The sequence below is a fragment of the Plecotus auritus genome (genome assembly GCF_963455305.1).
Source record: "Plecotus auritus genome assembly, chromosome: 9".
Taxonomy (NCBI): domain Eukaryota; kingdom Metazoa; phylum Chordata; class Mammalia; order Chiroptera; family Vespertilionidae; genus Plecotus; species Plecotus auritus.
In genome coordinates, this window is record NC_137783.1 from 20272434 (window position 1) to 20294137 (window position 21704).

General features: G+C 43.2%; 2 protein-coding genes across 6 annotated transcripts in view; both read left to right on the forward strand.

The window, feature by feature from the left end:
• The window catches only part of CHUK (component of inhibitor of nuclear factor kappa B kinase complex), a 39159-nt gene extending 21634 nt beyond the window's left edge, over positions 1 to 17525 (forward strand). The window contains exons 12-22 of one of the 4 annotated variants that reach the window (XR_013959108.1): positions 5730 to 5853; positions 6250 to 6401; positions 8590 to 8651; positions 9608 to 9717; positions 10334 to 10383; positions 12284 to 12380; positions 12673 to 12820; positions 13306 to 13442; positions 14035 to 14269; positions 15506 to 15605; positions 16338 to 17525. Coding sequence is in view for 3 of the 4 variants with exons in the window: in XM_080642640.1 (XP_080498766.1) it covers positions 5730 to 5853; positions 6250 to 6401; positions 8590 to 8651; positions 9608 to 9717; positions 10334 to 10383; positions 12284 to 12380; positions 12673 to 12820; positions 13306 to 13442; positions 15506 to 15605; positions 16338 to 16367 (1010 nt within the window). In the remaining variant the exon portion in view is untranslated. Of the gene's footprint in view, positions 1 to 5729; positions 5854 to 6249; positions 6402 to 8589; positions 8652 to 9607; positions 9718 to 10333; positions 10384 to 12283; positions 12381 to 12672; positions 12821 to 13305; positions 13443 to 14034; positions 14300 to 15505; positions 15606 to 16337 lie in introns of those variants that run through there. The other 3 variants (XM_080642640.1, XM_080642642.1, XM_080642641.1) reach the window with 3 other exon arrangements.
• Positions 17526 to 19619: 2094 nt separating this feature from the next.
• The window catches only part of ERLIN1 (ER lipid raft associated 1), a 39061-nt gene continuing 36976 nt past the window's right edge, over positions 19620 to 21704 (forward strand). The window contains exons 1-2 of one of the 2 annotated variants that reach the window (XM_080642645.1): positions 19620 to 19728; positions 20041 to 20163. Coding sequence is in view for 1 of the 2 variants with exons in the window: in XM_080642644.1 (XP_080498770.1) it covers positions 20051 to 20163 (113 nt within the window). In the remaining variant the exon portion in view is untranslated. The remainder of the gene's footprint in view (positions 19729 to 20040; positions 20164 to 21704) is intronic. The other variant, XM_080642644.1, reaches the window with a different exon arrangement.

The window sequence follows — 21704 nt, forward strand, 5'->3', positions numbered from 1 at the left end:
TGGAATTATTCTGCATACAAGATTTGTCTCTTCTCTTCCATTTATTAATTTATTCAATTATATCAATACTAGGGGCCCAGTGCATGAATTCATGAACCTTGAAAGGAACTGTGGGCTGCGAGGCTGCGGTAGGCACAGGGGTTGGTCTCAGTCCATCCTCTGCGCCCCCGCCCGGCCCCTCCCACCACGGCCCCTGGTCCCCTGTCTGCCAGCAGCTCCACTTCCACCGTCACCGTTTCCATGTGCTGACGGTGCCAGCCCCGTTTCCACCTGCTGATGGTGTGGAGCGATTGGGGCCAGCACCAGCAGCAGGTGTGTGAGTGGGGCCAGTGCCATCAGCGGGTGTGAGCGGTGGCTCTGGCACCAGCAGTGGTGTGAGTGGACTGGCGCCAGCAGCAGGTGCAAGTGCCAGGCAGGACCACGGCACACAGGAGGAAAGAATTTTCAGTAACCACCAGAGGCTTGCCCCAATGACAGCGACCGGCGCCCCGCCTTGGTATGGTGCGCCCGCTCACCTGCTCCACCATCCTGCCATGGCCGACGCCCACTATGTTCTGTGCACGCCCCCTGGTGGTCAGTGCACATCATAGCAATTGGTTGTTCATTTGCATATAAGCCTTTTATTATATAGGAGGATAGATTCATGGATATTTATTTTATACTAATCTCATACTAGTTTATTTATTTTATTCAAATTGTCGTAACTTTGGCATTAGTAGTTCTTTTATTTTTTTTAAATATATTTTTACTAGAGGCCCAGTGCATGAAAATGATGCACTGGAGCGGGGGTTCCCTCAGCCCAGCCTGCGCCTTCTCACAGTCTGGGAGCCCTCAGGGGCGGGAGGCGACGCGGCGAACAGGGGAAGGCGATGCCCCACCACACTTCTGCTGCTGCCACTGCCGGCAGTGCTAGCCTTGGCCAGCCCTTGTTACCTGAGCCTCGGGCGGCCCTGGGCGGCTGGGCAGCTGCCATCCAAGGCTTGCCTGCACCTCGGGCTGGCCCTGGGTGGCTGGGGTGCTGAGAGGCTGGGGGACTCTGGAGGCAGGTGCACGGAGTGGCTGGGTCCACCTGCTGCCCCAGCGGGGCTGAGGGGACTAGGCACTGCCATCTTGTGGCTGTGGGCGCTGCCATATTTGAGGGCATGGCAGTCAATTAGCATATTCCCTCCTTATTGGCTGTGGACGCTGCCATCTTTGAGGGCGGGGCAGTCAATTAGAATATTCCCTCCTGTTGGCTGTGGGCACCGCCATCTTTGAGGGTGGGACAATTAGTATATTCCCTCCTTATTGGCTGTGGGCGCCGCCATCTTTTGCGACAGTGTAAGGGTCAATTAGCATATCTATACTAATAAAAGAGAAACATGTAAATTGACTGTCACTTCGCAACACCCACAGCCAATCAGGCGTGGGTATGCAAATTAACCCGACAAAGATGGCAGCGGCCCTGCCCCCCGGCCGCTCTGGGTCTCTGGGCAGTGAGCCTCCTCAGGGCCTCCCTGCCATGCTCCACACCTGTCAACCATCCTTGCAGCCTCCCTGTGGCACAGCCCCCAGCCTCAGAGGCAACCCTCTGGTGCTTGAGGTTGTAGCTCCCGGTGTCTGGCATCTCCCTCTACCCCACCCCTGCCCCGCTGATCTGGTAAACAAAACCCTAGCGTTGGAGCAGCCCCGCAGGCACAGACACATGCGGGAGCTTGCTGGGTGCACAGTTAGCACGCCCCGGGAGCCCTGGGCCAGCCAAGGGGCGATGGTGGCAGCTCAGCATTGTTTTGAATAGATGAAAGAGGCCACCTACACAGTAACCCAAATTATCAGATCTCCCTCCTCCCTATCTCGCCAAATCCAGAGGGGAGGGGTGATGGGTGTGGAGGGACGGTGGGCGGGCAGGAGGCAGAGGGCAGAGGAGGAAGAGGATGAGGAAGGGGGCCAGTTGCATCCCACTTTCACAATGGGAAAGTGAAACGCACTAGCGCACCCAACCTCTCCAGTCCTCCCCACCTACCTCGCTCCCCCCACCTCTTCCCCTCTGCACTTCCCTGGGAGTGCCAGCGCTGCACAGAGGAACTCTCCGAAGAAGGAGGGCGAGGAGGAAGCGTCCCCGGAGTGCACAGTGCCACCGCCGCCACTGCACAGGCTGCCTGAGCGAGCCCGTGGGGTGCCGGCAGCCAGAAGAAGGAAGGCCTATTGCACGAATCTTCATGCATAGGGCTTCTAGTTCCCTCTTTATTAGATAAGATTGATTTCAGAGAGGAAGGGAGTGGGAGGGAGAGATAGAAACATAAATGATGAGAAATAATCATTGAATAGCTGACTCCTACATGCCCCACACTGGGGATCGAGCCTGCAGCTCGGGCATGTGCCCTGACCAGGAATGGAACCATGACCTCCTGGTTCATAAGTCAACGCTCAAACCACTGAGCTACACTGGCTGGGTGATAAGCTCTTTTAATTGGCTTCCTTGCCTTTTTTACTTGCCTCATCAATGAGAGTTTTCTTTTTTTAGTACTTCCTTACTTCCTGGCACTACACAATGTATTCCATGCTCAACTTGTATATTTCCTGCCCCAGTGCTAGAATCAGCCATTTTTCCAAGATACCTTGGTTCCTTTATTGGAGAACAGTATTGGACAATAATATCTGGACACTAGGTGTGCTTCTGGCTACTGGGCATGATTTCATAGGTCCTTTCAGACTTCACTGAGAGAGAGAGAGATTGAAATTGTTTATTTTGGCCAGGCTTCCCTTCAAGACTCTTTTTAAAAAAGTGTTTTGTTTACTGTAGGAAACCTCAGCAATAAGTGTGGTCATATAAGAAGAAAGATTAATTGAGGCTATTAATAATTATTAGGGAGGCAAAGATTTTTCTAGATATGGAACTTTATATATATGTGTATATATATATATATATTTTAATATATTTTATTGATTTTTTACAGAGAGGAAGGGAGAGGGATAGAGAGCTAGAAACATCGATGAGAGAGAAACATGGATCAGCTGCCTCCTGCACACCTCCCACTGGGGATGTGCCTGCAACCAAGGTATATGCCCTTGACCGGAATCGAACCTGGGACCCTTCAGTCTGCAGGCCGACGCTCTATCCACTGAGCCAAATGGGCCAGGGCGGAACTTGATATTTTTGAAGTCTGCTTTTTCATTATGAACCCTAGTGTAGCAACCTTTCTCTGAAGGTTTTCATTCGAAAAGAATCCTATCTAATAAAAGAGAAACATGCAAATCGACTGTACCTCCACTATACCCACAAGCCACGCCCACCAGCCAATCAGGAGCGTGTATGCAAATTAACCCAACCAAGACAGTGGTTAATTTGCATATCCAGGCGCAGAGTGAAGACTGAAGACAGCATAGAAGGAAACCAAGCACTACAGAAGGGAGCAAAGCTGTGAAGAAGCAAGCAAGCAGGGCAGCAGAGAAGGGAGGGAAGCAGGCTGGGCGGCGGCGAAGGGAGGGAAGCAGGCAGGGTGGCGGAGAACACGCAGGAAGCCCTATTGCAGGAATTTTCCTGCAACGGGCCACTAGTAACAATATAATTGCCACCTTAGAGTATAGGATGACTCTCACATCTACATAATTTCATAACATTAAAATGGGATTTCATTGAACTTAACAAACATCCACACCTGCCATGATTTTAGAAAGTAGTATTCCCTTTACCAAAGAAAGAGCAAGAGAATTATAAATAGACTAGTGGCCTGGTGCACGAAATTCGTGCACAGGGGGCTCGCTCAGCCCGGCCTGCACCCTCTCCAATCTGGGACCCTTCGGGGGATGTCTGACTGCCTGTGGGATGGGGCCTAAACTGGCAGTCAGACATCCCTCTCGCAATTTGGGACTGCTGGCTCCTAACCACTCGCCTGCCTGCCTGATTGCCCCTAACCACTCTGCCTGCTGGCCTGCTTGCCCCCAACTGCCCCCTCCCGCAGTCCTGCTCACCCCCAACTGCCCCCCGCCAGCCTGCTCACCCCCAACTGCCCCCCGCCAGCCTGATCACCCCCAACTGCCCCCCTGTGCCAGCCTGATCACCCCCACCTGCCCTCCCTGCTGGCCTGCTCGCCCCCAACAGCCCCCCCCCCGCCGACCTGATCACCCCCAACTGGCCACCCCTGCCAGCCTGCTCACCCCCAACTGCTCCCCTACCAGCCTGATCACCCCCAACGGGCCCTCCTACTGGCCTGATCACCCACAACTGCCATCCCATCCTGGCCTGATCACCCACAACTACCCTCCCCTCTTGGCCCCTAACCACTTCTACCTCGGCCCCGCCACCATGGCTTTGCCCAGAACAACATCCGGAAGGTCTCCCAGTCTAATTAGCATATTACCCTTTTATTAGTATAGATAGAGGTCTGGTGCACGGGTGGGGGCCGGCTGGTTTGCCCTAAAGGGTGTCCTGGATCAGGGTAGGGGTTCCCTTAGGGGGCGGGGCAGCCTGGGCGAGGGGCCTGTGGTGGTTTGCAGGCCGGCCATGCCCCCATTGGGGTGGGGGTCCCCATTGGGGATGGTGCTGGCCTGGGTGAGGGGCTGATGGCTGTTTGCAGGCTGGCCACACCCCCCAGCGGGGACCCTCACCCCAATGGTGGCATGGCCAGCCTGGGTGAGGGGCTGACGGCCGTTTGCAGGCCCCTCCCTCAGTGGCCGGCCCGGGTGACCCAAGCCTCCCGTGCGCTCAGGCTGGCTCCATGGCCACTTCCATCTTTGTCCTGCTAATTTGCATATCCCCTCCTGATTGGTTGTGGGCGTCACGGAGTAATGGTCAATTACCATATCTCTCTCTCATTAGTATAGACTAGAGGCCCAGTGTGGGGGTGTCCCTCTGCCCAGCCTACACCCTTTCCAATCTGGGACACCTTGGGGGATGTCTGACCACCGGCAGTTGGACATCCCTCACAATCCGGGACTGCTGGCTCCCAACTGCTCACCTGCCTGCCAGCCTGATCACACCCTAACCACTCCCCTGCCAGCCTGATCAACACCTAACTGCTCCCCTGCTGGCCTGATTGCCCCCAACTGCCCTCCCCTGCTGGCCCAGTAACCCCCAACTGCCCTCCCCTGCTGGCCTGGTCCCCCCCAACTTCCGTCCCTCCCTTGCAGGCCGGGTTACCCCCAGCTGCCCTTCCCTGCCAGCCTGGTCGCCCCCAACTGTCCTCCCCTGCTGGGCATCTTGTGGTGGCCATCTTTGACCACATGGGGGCGGCCATCTTGTGTGAGGGTGTGAGGGTCAATTTTATTATTACATCTTTATTATATAGGATAAGAAAGCATATCTTATTAAGCTGCTATTTACCCTCTATGTTTTCCTGAAGCTGAGTTGGTAGTTCAGGAGCTAACAATTTATTATTTAGAGGCAGAAAAGACCATAGAAGATTGTGGAAGAGATGGGACTTGATTTAAAAATTAAAAGAATAAAGAATTTATATTAGCAAAAGAAAAAACAGTATTCCAGGTTGAAGGAAAGAAAAAAAAAAGATTATAGGAATAATCTCAGGCTTTGTGATTATGTCTTATCTTTATTTTCCCTTGTATCAGGAGCAGGGTTTGTGTATTACAGTGCTCAGTAAATGTATATTGAACTGAATGAAACAGTGACAAGTGGTTCTTTCTAGCATCCATGGGAATGATATTTGTAAGGACTGGAAATCAAAGAATGATTAATGAACTCTAAAATCTAAAAAGTAACCCTTGTCTTCTTTGTCTCATCTTCTTATATATAGTACGGGACAGCAAAATACAGCTTCCAATTATACAGCTGCGTAAAGTATGGGCTGAAGCAGTGCACTATGTGTCTGGGCTAAAAGAGGACTACAGCAGGCTCTTTCAGGGACAAAGAGCAGCAATGTAAGTGGATTCTGTTGTTTACAGTGACAGCGTCATGCACATTAACGTTCAAGAATTAATCTTGCCAGTTTTCACAAATAATTTTCCATGCAATACTAAAATATTGGACCAATTTGAAATGTAATTTTCTGATCAGACTTGTAGACTTCTTACTAATGGTATGAAACCATTTAGTTGCAATGGCTTGAGAGTAGTTTTTGAACAGAACGTCCTAGTATGAAAGAAACTGTGTTGCCACCAACAGAAAGTCTTTAAAGACTAGATTCTACAGATCAGCTATTTCTCATAGATTGATAATAGAAACTTAGGCAATGGGCTTATGGCAATATAATTTTTAAAAATTTTGTTCAATATTTATGAAATGTTAATCTAAAATTTTTTTTGGCTATGGTTTAGGTTAAGTCTTCTTAGATATAATACTAACTTGACAAAAATGAAGAACGCTTTGATCTCAGCATCTCAGCAACTGAAAGCTAAACTGGAGTTTTTTCACAAAAGCATTCAGCTTGACTTGGAAAGATATAGTGAGCAGATGACTTATGGGATATGTAAGTTTTGGGGTAATGTATTTGAAAGAAGGGTCTAGTCTTTTGAAGCTGTCTGCTATTTTGCCTTCTTGCCTTGTACCAATTGTTTCTCTTGCATTCAACATTAGAACAAGAGACATGTTTGTTTTGAATATTAGCTTTTATTTTAACGTTTAGTTGAACAATTTAACAGGAATCTTCCCCTCCCCCAATTGGACTAAAGTTAAGTTGTTTAGCTCCTGAAAAATACAAAAGTGATTTAAGAATTTATGATTTTCAAGCTCCATATAAAAAACTAGAGTCCCAGTGCACAGATTCGTGCACTTGGGGTCCCTCTGCCTGGCCTGCGAGGATCAGGCCAAAACTGGCTAACATCCCCTGAGGGGTCCTGGATTGTGAGAGGGCAATTCTCGGGTGACGCACCCCAGAATCAGGCTCCCTTCTCTCTGGTTCCGGGTGCATCACCCAAGAACCGCAGCTGCCAAGTCACCGCAGCTCTGCAGCTCCTGCATTGAGCGTCTGCTCCCTGGTGGTCATTGTGCATCATAGCTACCAGTCGGACAGTCGCTTAGGCTTTTATTAAATAGGTAGATACAAAATCCATATTGGAGTGACTTCTTAGCCAGGGAAATCCTAGATTACTTATCCTTCTGTAAATAACAACACAAATAATTCTGTGTTTTTCCCCAAACCACCTACTGTGCAGGTCCCACTTTTTTATTTTTCAGTATTTGACTTCAAGCTTATCTCCCTTCAGATATACTAAGGAAATCTAAAGAGCAGAGTTAAAATCAAATAATAAACTGAAGAGGTCACCATTAGCATTTCTGTTTGTTTTTTTCCATCGAAACAGATCCTTTTTTTATCCAGTTTGTATACTTGTCTTGAATAAGGTGTGGATATCTTAGAATAAGTGATCAGCAGTGTCCAGGTGGGTGAATAAATTTACCCACTAGAGCTGGTTATGATTGGTGTTTTATTTATAGTTATGTATTACAGGTGTTCTGGTTAATGGCAAAACATTATTTCATCAAATTAGCTTGACTTATCTCGTCAGTTGTATATCTGATACAGCGGTTAAAAGAGAATGAGGTAGAAAGAATCCATATCAGCTCTATATAAGATTAAATACATAGGTATTGCTCAAAAAAAAAAAAAAAAAGAGGTAGACCTACGTGTGCTGATATTAAAAGATCACTTGGATCTTTAATGTCAGTAATATTTTAATTTGGAGAATAAAAGCAAAGAAAGGCAGGCATGTATAGATAGTCTCACTTGTGAAGGAAAGGGTATGGGTTTGTATCACATGATTAAGATCCCAAGGATGGAGTGTGGAGAGGAGGAAGAGTTTTCTTTTTTATATCCTTTTATAATGTTTGATTTTTAAAAAGTCATTTTCATGTGTCATTTAAATAATTTTCTTTTTTTGAAAGAGAAAACCATCTTTATTAGTGTCCTAATACAAATTAGTGTCCATAACAAATTACTATAAATTGGGTGGCATAAAACAACAGAAATTGCCCAGCCCGGTATGGCTTAGCGGTTGAGTATCGACCCAGGAACCAGGAGGTCACCTGTTCGATTCACAGTCAGGGCATATGCCTGGGAAGTGTGTAAGAGGCAGCCAATCAGTGATTCTCTCTCATCACTGATATTTCTATCTCTCCCTCTCCCTTCCTCTCTGAAATCAATAAAAAATATTAAAAAAAAAACACAAATTTATCTTCTGACAGTTCGAGGCTAAAAGTCTACTCTCAAGGTGTTGGCATGACCGTGATCCCTCTGAAACCTGTGGAGAGGAATCCTTCCTTCCTTCTTCCTGGCTTCTGGGATGTTTATCAGCAATCCTTGGCATTCCTTGGCTTACAGCTGTAGCACTTTAGTCTCTGCCCCTGTTGTCAAATGGAACTTGCCCTTCATACATCTGCATCTTTGTGTCTCTTCTCTTCTTTTAAGGACCCTAGTTATACTGGATTAACAGTCCACTTACTCCAGATTGACCTCATGTTAATTTAGCCACCTATCTGCACTGACCCTATTTCTAAATAAGGACACATTCTGATGTACTGAGTTAGGGTTTCAGCATAATTTTTTGGGGGACGACTCAACCCAGAACACCATATTTTATGTTGATAGTCATGGAGGTGGGTAGGTCAGTAATTAAAACTAGGGCTGTTTCTGAGATAACCAATTAAAATTTTTTTTTTAGCCTCAGAAAAAATGTTAAAAGCATGGAAGGAAATGGAAGAAAAGGCTATCCACTATGCTGAGGTAAAATCACTGAGCTTGTTCTGTGTGTTTATTTCTGAGGTCTCCCTTAGAAACTTCCTTTGGTTTTGATATGTAGAGTATCTTTCATGTCATTACTGAATATCAACTATCTAGTAGATGTTTTGTGTATATAGTGGATAAAAATAAAGGTGTTGGACAAATGAGACTACTAGTAAACTAAAGTCTTCATGAGCTTCAGTTTTCATATTATATTATGGGGACTATATATACCTTTTCTAGTAAGGTTATGCAGATTGAATGGTAATAAATGATAAGTGGCAGTTACCAACTGTAAAACAACAGTGATACACAACTGGTTTAGATAGGATGGCTGCACATCCTGGTTTACCTAGGTCGGTCCATTTGCACCTGTCTTGCCATAATTATCAATGGTACTTTCATTGTCAAAGTTATGCAGGTTTGGACAATAAATTATATGGTCACTTTAGGTATAGGTTGTTCTCTAGGTGACAGATTCCTTCCTTACATTTATCTATGGTCCTACTAAATTGTTGCTGTCCTTGGAGCGAAAACTTACCCTAAGGACACAGGTGGGACAGTTAGTATCCTGGGGTGGGAAATCCAGTGTCTTTATCATTCTTATTTCAAGGCAGTTGGGAAGAAGAAGCAGTGAAAATCATAGAACTGAGATGAAGTGGTTTTGATGGTCATTTTCTCTCTGTGTTAGTGACACATATTCTTTTACTTCTCAGGAGGAGAAAGCAGATGCTAGTAGTTTACTGTTGTTAGGAGAGAAAAGTGAGAAGCTAGGAATAAGTATGTTCTCGTGTGAAAGATAGTTAGAATCTGAAAGATAAAAGACTTACATAAAATCAATATTTCATATTAAATCATTTATTTCTCCTCTGCAGGAGTAAGTCATTCTTTGTCTGAGTTCTTCTCTGTATTGTGTGGTGGGGAGCCTGTCATTTCTTTTACATTTCATCATATTGTAGGTAGGTGTCATTGGATACCTGGAGGATCAGATCATGTGCCTGCACACTGAAATCATGGAACTACAGAAAAGCCCTTATGGCAGACGTCAGGGAGATTTGATGGAATCTCTGTAAGGACATACTCATGTCGTTGGTATTGGTATTTATAATTTTTTGTAGCAGATCACTCTTTCTATGTACTTCTGGCATATTAAGCCTGTATGTGGTTATTTTCTATAGTTTTCCTTTCCCCCAATATCTTGGCAGCATTTTTAAAAAGGAAGTTTTTCCTTCATCACTGGAGATTTTGGAAATAACTCTTAGGGTTGACCTCTGCTATTTTAGTCAAAGAATCTTTTCATGTGACTGTTAAGAATTTTTCAAGTATTCTAAGTTACAAACTATTTCCCTACTTACCATAGGTATTGTCTATTAAATGCCCTAAATGAGGTTAACTTCCTAAACGTTTGGATTAGAAACATCACATATTTGTCTCTAATCACAAGCCATAATTTTTGCACATTTAAGTGTTTCTGGTGCAAGGATCAGATATGTCCTGGTAGACCACAGCAGATAAGAAGCGTATTACACTTTGCATTTTAAGATCTTGCTTTCTGTAAAATATTCATTGGCAATATATACTTACTTTAAAATTGGATCATTATTCTCTTCAAATAATATTGTTCAAGTTGTGGATTATAAGAGTCATTAAATTATCTTCACATAGAAACATTTTCTCTTTTGTAGGGAACAGCGTGCCATTGATCTGTATAAGCAGTTAAAGCACAGACCTTCAGGTAAGACACTTTCATCACAGTACACAAAGACATTTTAAGAAACCATCCCCAGCCTAACAAATCCTAGGGATTGGATTTTAAACAAGCTGCAGAATAAGTTCCAGTTTTGGTATTTCAATTGAGATATTTATATGTAACAGCTTTTAGTTTGTGAGAATTTAAGAGATTAGGAAGGCAAAGTTACAAGAAAATTGAGAGAGAAAAATTTTTAAAGAAAACTGAAAGGAAGGAATAAAAGAGGGAAAAGGGAATTCAAAGAGGAGGAGGAAGCAAGAAAATGTGGGAAAGTTGGAAAAAAATAAGTGCTGCTTAAGATTAGAGAGGTTGGTAGGGAGTTGATGCTACAAGTTCAGGTGTAAAATGGTCAGAGGGAAGGCTCATGTGCTGGGCCAAAGCTACTGGAAAGAGCATAGGATTGGGAATTAGAAAGCTTGAATTCTAGATTGGTCATTTTCCTGGCCCAGTAACTTTGGGCAAATTACCTAATCTCTCTCCATCTCCTTTCCCTTGTCTGCAATATGGGGTTGAAAACTAGCTTTACTAACTTAGTGAGTGTGCATGGTATTGTATAATGTTTTAGAAACTATAAAGTATTATGTACCTGCAAGATATTAACCTTCAGTTAAAAATTGACTTGTTTTGAAGGGTATCTATGGGTCCTTTCATTAGTGTATGAGATTTGGCTTAAGTCAGTTAGCTTTTTCTAAGTTTTTATGGGCTGTGAAGAGATGAATAAACATGAAAATCCAAGCAATCTAGTTAGAGCAAGAGCCTCCTTCCTTTGAGGCAGTGAAAGTTAGATGAACTATCCTACTGTTTCTAAATCAATGATGTTTATTATCCAAGAAAGATTGATCTCTTAGCTAGAAGGCTGCATGTGTCTGAGGCTTGGGTTAGTATGGGCTAAAGATAGCTGATGAGCCAAAACCGGTTTGGCTCAGTGGATAGAGCATTGGCCTGCGGACTGAAGGGTCCCAGGTTCGATTCCGGTCAAGGGCACGTACCTTGGTTGCGGGCACATCCCCAGTAGGGGGAGTGCAGGAGGCAGCTGATCGATGTTTCTCTCTCATCGATGTTTCTAACTCTCTATCCCTCTCCCTTCCTCTCTGTAAAATATCAATAAAATATATTTAAAAAAAAAAAAGATAGCTGATGATACAATGATAAATGTATATATCTATGTATGCACAAACACATACTTTTATATATATAATTATAGATATACTAGTGGCCCGGTGCACAAAATTCATTCACGGGGGGTGGGAGGGGTGTCTCTCAGCCCAGCCTGCACCCTCTCCAATCTGGGACCCCGACCGGGGGATGTCCACAGGGATCGGGCCTAAACCGGCAGTCGAACATCCCTCTCGCAATCCGGGACCGCTGGCTCCTAACTGCTCACCTGCCTGCCTGCCTGATCGCCCCTAACCACTCTACCTACCAGCCTGCTCACCCCCAACTGCCCCCCTCTGCCAGCCTGCTCACCCCCAACTGCCCATCCCTGCTGGCCTGATTGCCCCCAACGGCCCCCCCACCCCGCTGGCCTGCTCACCCCCAACTGGCCCCCCCTGCCAGCCTGCTTGCTCCCAACTGCCCCCTCTCCCCCTCTGCCAGCCTGATCACCCCCAACTGCCTTCCCCTCTTGGCCTGATTGCTCCTAACCGCCTCTGCCTTGGCCCCGCCACCATGGCTTTGTCCGGAAGGATGTCCAGAAGGTCTCCTGGTCTAATTAGCATATTACCCTTTTATTAGTATAGATAATCTTAAAATCATCTCAATTCAGTTTTGAATTTAAGTGGAAATGTTATCAATTAAAACTAGTTTCAGATTTTTAGGAATTTTTGTTTGGAGGCTGACATGTTCATGCAGAAGAGCTATACCCACTGACTGAAGTCTTTTATAGATCACTCCTACAGTGACAGCACGGAGATGGTGAAGATCATTGTGCATACTGTGCAGAGTCAGGACCGGGTTCTGAAGGAGCTGTTTGGTCATCTGAGGTAGAAAAATAATTTTATTTCCTATTCAGAAGCCAGGGTATTTTTATCAGATTCCTTTCAAAGTATAATACTCCTTTTGGTAAATACATTAGATTCAGGAAGAGTTCTGGCAGTATCTTGGGTATCTTGACCACCGCTGTGTACATTTAGGTGTCCTGTCTTTGTGCACTGCTTTGGAGATCAGACATTAAATATGCCTCTGATTGTGGTTTATTTACTCAGTTGGCTTTGGGAGTATGGTGTACAGTCTTGGGGGATGTGTAAGGGTCTGACTCTGATTTCATCTCTCTAGCAAGTTGTTGGGCTGTAAGCAGAAGATTATTGATCTACTGCCCAAAGTGGAAATGGCCCTCAGTAACATCAAAGAAGCTGACAATACTGTCATGTTTATGCAGGGGAAGAGGCAGAAAGAAATATGGCATCTCCTTAAAATTGCCTGTGTAAGTAACTTTTAGTGAATTATTTAATGTGACATTGATATGCTCTTATTCCCTGCAAAAGGAATTTTTGTCAGCATAACCTGGGTCCTTTTGAATGTGTATATTGTGTTGGGTTGATGCTTGTGTTCTTTGCTTGGTGTCTGACAGCAGTTCAGATGAAGGACTTCATGATCACCCTTCATTATCTATCCAGTCTCCTGTTTTCATACTCCTCCAAGCCCTAGACCACTGTGGTATCCCAACCTGATTTGGGGATAGACATACCTGACTACTTAATAAAAAAAAAACTTTTGGTTTTAGGCAATGAAGAATGGGCCTGGGGACAGGATAGTGGTATGTAATACCCACTACTGGAAATAGTTTTGTGCAGAAATACTCTGGGTGTACATATAAGTTGTGATAGAAATTTAAGTCTTAGGAAAATGGTAGGAAATTGTTTAAATTAGCGGAGATGCTTGCCTATAATCTTTTTTTTTTTCCTTCAGACACAAAGTTCAGCTCGGTCCCTTGTAGGGTCCAGTCTAGACGGTACAGTAACTACCCCTCAGGCATCAGCATGGCTGCCCCCGACTTCAGCAGAACGTGAACATCCTCTGTCATGCGTGGTAACTCCTCAAGATGGGTGGGTTCACTTTGTAACAATAGATAGTTTTTATAAGCAGTGATAGGAATGAGGCAGTAGAGCATAGTGGTTAAGGCATAGTCTTCAGTGCCCTATAGACTAGGGTTGAGTCCTGACTGTCCTTTTGTAATAATCTTGTGCAATTAACTTGACTCTTTTAATGTTCACATTTCCTCACCTGCAAAATGGGAATTGCTGTAAAAAGTCAATTAGACAACAAATGTAAAGTACTGGGAAGTAAATATGAATTCAACAAATATTACTTATTAGTTCAATTCATGTTCTAAGTTCTCTCTCTGTTATTGGCTTATCAGTTCTTTTACCCAAACTTTATTCTTCCCATAATCATTTATCTCTGAGAAATTTTGCTGTCCTTTTGCATTTATCATTTTGGGGTCTTGATCACCCTTCTGATAAATTATTGAGTTTAATCTACTCTATTTTATAACTTAGTGTTTCTAACAGACTTTTTTAATGCCTTAAATCAGTTTTGCAAATAAGAACTGAAGTTTGAAGCCCTATATTTTCTTTTATTAATTTCTACTCTTCTGCTAAAAGCTGAATGACTATCCATTTCTGTTATTTTTCTCAGCATAAGATGTGCCGTATCCAGAGCCAGTGGCTCTTTGCTAGCTTGTGTATTGTCGCTTTTCTCACAACTCATGGAGACCTCTACAGCACCAGCATTTCCTGGAAGCTCTGCCCATAATTAGTTTTGCAGAAGTGCAGCCATGTTACATCACTGCTCAGGAGGTCATGCAGTTTGCATATTCTGTACTCTACTTATATGAGAGAAAAGCACATACAGGAAGGCAAGCTGATAACAGGTATTTTATTTTTTTAAAGAAAGCAAGTTCCAGGTTATATCTTGAGGTCATTGTAGATTTGACCCGGTATATAATACACCCACAGCTATAGCACAGGCTATAATCAATTACATAGACTTTAGGAAATAATCCCAGTAATCAGAGTTAAATCAAGTAAATTTTAATACATTACAAACCTTTTTGCTTTCATTAAAGGCATGTAATTTTGTTAGGGGATGCTAATGGTTACAGATGTCACCTTTATACAGTGAATTTCAGATTTGAGGTTGTGGTTATTTGCAAAACAAAATTCCTGTATCCGACAGGAATTTTAAATATACTTTTCAGTAGGAATACATTATAAAGAAAAACTGATTTCAGTTATTATGTGATATTTAACCACCAGGGATTGGGAACTGTTGGCCTCAATTTTTCCACCTGTTGAAAAGGAGCTGAATTAGAATTTAGTTCTAAGCTAATAGTAGCTATCATCCATAGCCTCAAACTGATTCTAATAGGGTAGGAACTCTGAGGGGTGGTAAAAGGCGAGAATAGGGGCCATATGGAAGAGGAAAGCATGGAAGGTGGAAGGTGGACACCAGAATCAGGATTTCCTTCAAATGTAAACTTCCAGGAATCTTCTCGGTTCTGGTCAGCTCCCATCACACTGTTTTCTTCTGCTCTCCTCAGGAATCAGCTTGCTTGTTTCATTTTTTCATTGCTGTCATCTGTAGTTTCCAACCAGCTTTTCAACTTCCCTGATCTTTGCAGAACAGATTATACTTTTGTGTCTTCTCCCCTGCATTTGTGTCTCTGAAAAGTCAGCATGGTGATGTTCTTCCTAATTGTCATGAAAGGGAAATATTCCAGAAACAAAAAGAGATCTTTCATCTGTCTGTGCCACAAAGACCTACCCCCACACCCCCATCCAGTTAGCATTTCTGGGGTGGGGTGTGTGTGTGTGTGGTATATAAGTGTCACTTTTATTGCAGAGGAAAATCAGATTGGAATTATAGTGGACTTATTGTTAAAGCTGGGCGGAGGCAACAGTTGGAGTAATAGGCAGGACTATGCCTCTGCATAGGAAGAATGAGGAAACTGAAGCCTACAGGAATCAGCTGCATTGGGGTGCAGGGGTGCAGGAAGGGCATTGGTCATCCTGACCCTGAAGACCAAAAAGTAGAGGAAATTCATATGTTCTTTTGCTGAATTTGAAAAGGCTTTTTTTTTTTTTTTTTTTTTTTTTCCATTTCACAGGGAGACTTTGGCACAAATCATAGAAGAAAATGTGAACTGTCTTGGCCATTTAAGCACTATTATTCATGAAGTAAATGAGGAGCAGAGCAGTAGAATGATGGTAAGTTTTATATGGACATGGATGTGTGTTTTAGGTATTTTGCAAAGGGTTTAACTTTCCATGCTAGCCTTAACTGGCATTTGGGATGCATATGAGGAACAGAACTGAGAGGAAAGAGAAAGAGCATTTGAGGAATATCCTTGACCTCAAATCCCCATCTTCTCTTACTCGTGCATATACTAGGATTATGTCATCAATAATCTTCAACAGTAGCATTTTTGGTCAAATGATTGGTGAGCTTTCTTTGCAATATGATCACTGAAATTAAATGGTTTGTACCTTTCTGCTTCAACAATGAATTTTCTCCAATAAGATGGGGCAGGATTTATATTATAATTCAAATATAGTAACTGTTGCATACAAATGAATACTGTAATTATAGTTGAAATTAATAGAACTATTTATATTAATAAGATTTAGTTATTGTGAATTGCTGATTTAAAACTTGGAGAAACTACAATAAAATGTTTACATTTAGTCTCAAGGTCAACTCTTTATATTTCCTCTTTCATTAATTATTTGCTTCAAATATTTATGAAAATTCCAAAGTATCTTTTTAATTAGCAGAAAATAAGGTAAACTAAATTCTAATTGCAACTTATTTATGCTTTTAATTTTTAAACTTTTGATTATAAAATGTACGAACATACTTAGAAAACTTGCAAAAATGAACACCCAAAACCTACCACTTACAGTCAACATCTAATTGTCATTTTTCATGCCTGCTTTTAGAATCTTGATTGGAGTTGGTTAACAGAATGACTTACCACTTATTCACTGTGCCCAAACCAATGGAAGTTGTTGCTGCACATGTTCGAAATTTGTTTTCTCCCATGAAAGCATTCTTCAAACACCATTCAGTGGAAGAAATGGCTGTGATCAAAAACTACATATGGTTTTACAAAGGCTATATTTTGGCTTTGGGTAATTTTAACCCCTGAACAGATATAATTGTATGTTGGTGAACTTGTTTAAAAACTACAGCTAGTTAGGAGCATCATTGCAATCTATTTGTTTTTAAACTTTGTAAAACATTACTTATTTAACTGACTGAAAACACCCTTTAACTTTTGGACATAAGGCCAAAAATAATATGTACAGAGAAGAAAACCTCAATTAATATGTTCCAAGTACACATTGTCTGCCTATGTTTCTGTGGCAAAGATTGCTTACAAGTAAAATTGTACTTCTTGAAGAAAAAACCCTACCTCCTTGTGTTGCGCTCAACAGTGCTCTTTCTGGCATCATAAGGAGTTGGGTCAATCCCATTTTTCAATTTTATTACACATTGGACAGTGCACCTGTGCCTTTAATATCAATGGACTGTCCTAAGTGTGCTATGTGTATATGTATTTAAGATGTACATTTAGTAATATCAAAGAAGAAATGTTAATTTATAATGTATTTGAAAACATCTGTTGTTTTTTTCATTTGTAAAAATGAGTCATTTGTTTTAGGAATCTTACATGTCTTGTCATACCAATATAAAGGTCTGCACTCCCTTATCTGTAAATCTAAAATCCAAAAAGCTCTGAAAACAAGGTTTTTCATAAGCTTGGTGACAAAACTCATTTGCTTTCAAATCTAACTTGAACTGACAATTGAATCAACTTATCCCATCTAGTGTGAATCTTCATTTATTTTGCTGTAAAAATATTAACATGTTTGATTATTTGGTGGGGGAGGCTGCTGCCATAGACCCTGCTGGGTGTTTATGTAGTATGGTATATGCACTGAATTACCTTTCTAAAATCTGAAAATTTCATAATTCTGAAACATCTGGCTTTAATGATTTCAGATAAAGGATTGTGGATCTATTATCTGTTAGGTAATTTAGAAGATACTTGTTTTTTAAAAATGTGAAATGCTTTTGTATTATAGACAGTTTTTCACTTTGTGTATTAAATGATTTTTAAATTACTTTTTGATTCTCTTTTCATTAAAATCAGATGAATATAGTTGAGCCGAAACCGGTTTGGCTCAGTGGATAGAGCGTCGGCCTGCGGACTGGGGGGTCCCGGGTTCGATTCCGGTCAAGGGCATGTACCTTGGTTGCGGGCACATCCCCAGTGGGAGGTGTGCAGGAGGCAGCTGATGGATGTTTCTCTCTCATCGATGTTTCTAACTCTCTATCCCTCTCCCTTCCTCTCTGTGAAATATCAATAAAATATATTAAAAATATATATATATATAGTTGACCCTTGAACGAAGTGGGGGTTAGGGGAATCAATACCCACACAGTAAAAAATTTAAGTATAACTTTAGCTTCTATAGTTGGCCCTTCACATCTGTGAATTCAGCCAACAGGTTGGGAATGCGAAAATACTGTTTCGAGTCATGGCTGGTTGAATCTGCAGACATGAAACCACCAAATAAGAAGAGTGACTTTATTTTACAAAAACTGTACAGTACTTTTGGGCAAAGTGGTGGCATAGGTAAACGTGGTACTTGCCTCCTCCCACAACCACATCAAAATTTCAATTAAACTGTAGAACCACCATCATTCAGAACCACCTGAAACCTGGCTGAATGAAGTCCTCTAACTAGGGAATGAAAGAAGCCACATCGAGACCAGTACGAGGAGCAGAGATGCAGAATGGGCTGGTCCCCCCCCACCCCCCCCCCCGCCCCCCGTGATGGATAAAATTGGGAAGGATATCTCACCTGCAGAGGTCCCCCTGAGGAATGAGAGTTCCCAGCCCCATACCGAGGGCCATTTGGATATTTACAACATCATTCACGGGCCACACAAAATTATCAACTTAAAAATTAGCCCGCTATATTTGGTCAAACATTTAACTCACCCCTAATGCCTTGGCAGGGCCAGAACAAATTATTTTGTGGGCCTTATATGGCCTGTGGGCCAGACATTCCCCACCCCTGGTTGATCTGGAACAGACAAGGTCCCAGACATTCCTAGGTAATAATAGGCAAATGAATGATACAGGTAAAGAAGAGGATAGAGTGGTCTGGGAGGGCTTGCTTTAGTAACTTGAAGTCTATTTACCCCTTCCCATTTCCAGTTATCACCATTATAACTTTGGACCTGCAGTTTCTAACCACTTTGCTTCCCTGCCTCCAATCTCTCTCCACTGTAAACCATTTTGCAGACTCACTGGCCCTAAAGCACTGTCCAAGAGGTTACAGAGTCCTCCTACCCTAGTCTGCTTGTACAGTTATGGTCCCACTGCTAGCCTTTGAAGGCTTACAGTAACCATTACTTACTGCCCAACCTACTCGAATATGCTGCCCTTATTTCCCTGTGTTCGTTCATCTCATTCCTTTCTCTGCTCTTTAACTTTGTCCTTTTTGTGTTTGGTAATACATGCACATAATGCATATTTTAAAAGAACAGAAGAATATGCAGTAAAAAGTCTGTCTCTATTTTCTAGCCATCTAGTACCCTCTCCCTACAGAAAAGGTGCTTTGAGCCTTTCAAAATCTGTGACTAGCCTACCATCCCACTCCTTTCCATCATAATGGCTTCACAGGAGCTCAAATGCTCCCTGTTCCTTTTCATTTTTAGAGTACCCGTTCCTATTGCTTGGGTGGCCTTCAAGTCCTCACTAGATTAGCTTTAGGCACATCAATAGGTGCTCAGAAAAATACTTGATGAATGAATATGCAATGAAATTGAATATCTTCTTCTTCAGAACTTACACTTCCAACAAGTCTGGTTGCCGCTGAATTCAGTGCAGGACCCGTGCATAAAGCATGTGCTTGCCACCTAGGCTTCGGTAAAAAACACACACACAAAAAGACAAACGGAACACTTGAGTGAGGGAGTGGGTTTTTACATAAGAACTGACCAGTTCCTTGTTCCAGAGGCCCTCTTCTAATTCGGCATCCCTGCTTACTCTAGATTACCGACTTGTTTTCCAGAGCAGGAAACCAGCAGTGCATAGAAAAGAGTCCGCGCACTTTTATAGGAAATTGCGCTGCAGGCAGCCGGAGAATTTTGTCCCCTCCGCTCCCCGTCTCTTTAGTCGCGGGGCGAGCACTGCGTCGGCTTGCGTGCCCGCGCAGCCGCAGAGCCGAGAGAGTGGGCGGGGTCGGCTGTTGGTGGCGGTTGGCGCGAGGAAGCAGCTGCACGTGCGGGGCGGGGGCGATGCGTCACTGATCGGTGAGGCGCGGTGGAGGGGTGGGCCTCCCTTCGGACTCTGCGGCTGGACCCCCTACATAGTACCTTCTGCCGCGGGAGCGGCCATTGGGAGAGGGGGTGTCACGACGCTAACTGAGCAGGGGCGGCCCGCGGGCCGTTTTGCGCGGAGGGGGGGTGAACGGGTTCTGCAAGGAGGAATGAATGAGGAAAAAGGGGCACAAGACTTCCCAGCGCGGCGTGCGGAAGGGAGCCAGTTGTGCGGACGCGGAGGGTGGAAACCGGACAGGATAGGCCTGTCTCACGGGGCTGGGGATCCTTTCCTCCCTTATTCAGGAGAAACAGGATGAATATGACTCAAGTCCGGGTTCTGGTGACTGCAGTGGTGGGTGTGGTGGTCGCCTTTCTCTATGCCTCCATCCACAAAATCGAGGAAGGACACCTGGCTGTGTACTACAGGTGAGCGGCATGCGCAGTCAGCTCAGGTAGAAAGCGGACTCCCGGTAGAGTTGTTCCCTCTGCAGCGTCAGGGGAGCCTTTCTGGTCCGCGGCAGTGACTTTCGTCCTGGCTCTTAGGGGCAGCGGCAGGCTTTTGCAGAGCACCCTGCAGGTGTTGGACAACTTTAGTGCTAACTGAAGAGATGGGTAAATGGTTGTATTCCATACACCTGTACAGACTTCCAGTTTGAACTTTACATGCTGTTTAGAAACGCTGGCCCTATTAGTGATGGTTCTTTACATCCTCTCTTCTCCCCCCTTAAAATCACCTAGTGTCTGGTTTTGGCTTATAAGGCCAAAACATGACCACCATGACAGTTGTTATATCCCTGGACCTTGAGACACAGAAACTCAGCCTTGATGGACCACCCTTCTCTCACCTTACCCTTTCTTTCAGGTTGAGGAAAGGAATTGTGTGGGATGTGTTGCTCTCTAGTTGGGCTCCAATAGCTTTTCCTTCAACATGGTACCACCAGTTCTTTTTGACCTAGACACAGAGAGGATAATCTGGAGAAATTGCAATAATGTATTTGAAAGGGCTTCAACTTCAACTTTTTGCTTGTTTCCATCATCCCCCAAAAGTGATATTTCTACTTTTAAATCCATCCTGTCTTAGAAACTGTCTTACCTGTGAAACACTAGTTTCAAATGCAATTTCAGTGATAAGTCTTAGCAGATGAATAACAGGTTAGTTCATAATTCCATCTAGTTCAGCATTGTCTTCCTGGTAGTAAAATCAAGGAAAGAGCTTTTCAAGGTGTGGATCTCAAAGAATTAGGGATTAACCTCAAACAGTTCATATTTTCTTAGTTATTTGTTATTAATCCTTTGCATACCTATTTATATTTTCAAACAGGAAGCTAAGTTCTATGAAGTTATTTTTCACTGTGTACAAAGGACTTCTTTTTAGTATTTGTCCCTCAAATGCCTTTTTTTTATAATTTCCAAGATGTGCTGTCATAGTTCACACATTCCAGAATTTGGTGAACAAGTTCACAGTTATATTCTCTCTGCTTTTAATCTTATTCCCTCACCCTTTATCTTGCCATGCTACTTTTTTCTGTGTTTTTAAAAATAAACTTTATGCACCCAGTATTTTCATTGCCTTATTATATAGGTAGATTAAAAGAATCTTGAGCCTCTGAAATTTTCTCCTTGAAAGTTAGTATTATCTTCTTTTTTAACGTGGTGATTAAATGTATTATGTTTTGAACTGGTTAGTGTTAGTGTTATGCACAATCAAAATATAGCAACTGAGAACCATTAGAATTCTTTTTACAAGTATTTTTCAGACAGTTAAAAACCATCGAAAATCCTTTGTACCTGTGAGCAGTGCTGGAAACCCAGAGGTATAGTTGGTTCATCTTATGAAACAAGGTGTAACATCAGCAGTTTAATGTGATTTTTTTCACCTTCTTAGCTGTGGCAGATATTTTATGGACTAGCAGTTGTTCATCATGAGTAATTCATATTAGTGAGGCTTTAATAGGTCAATAGCATGA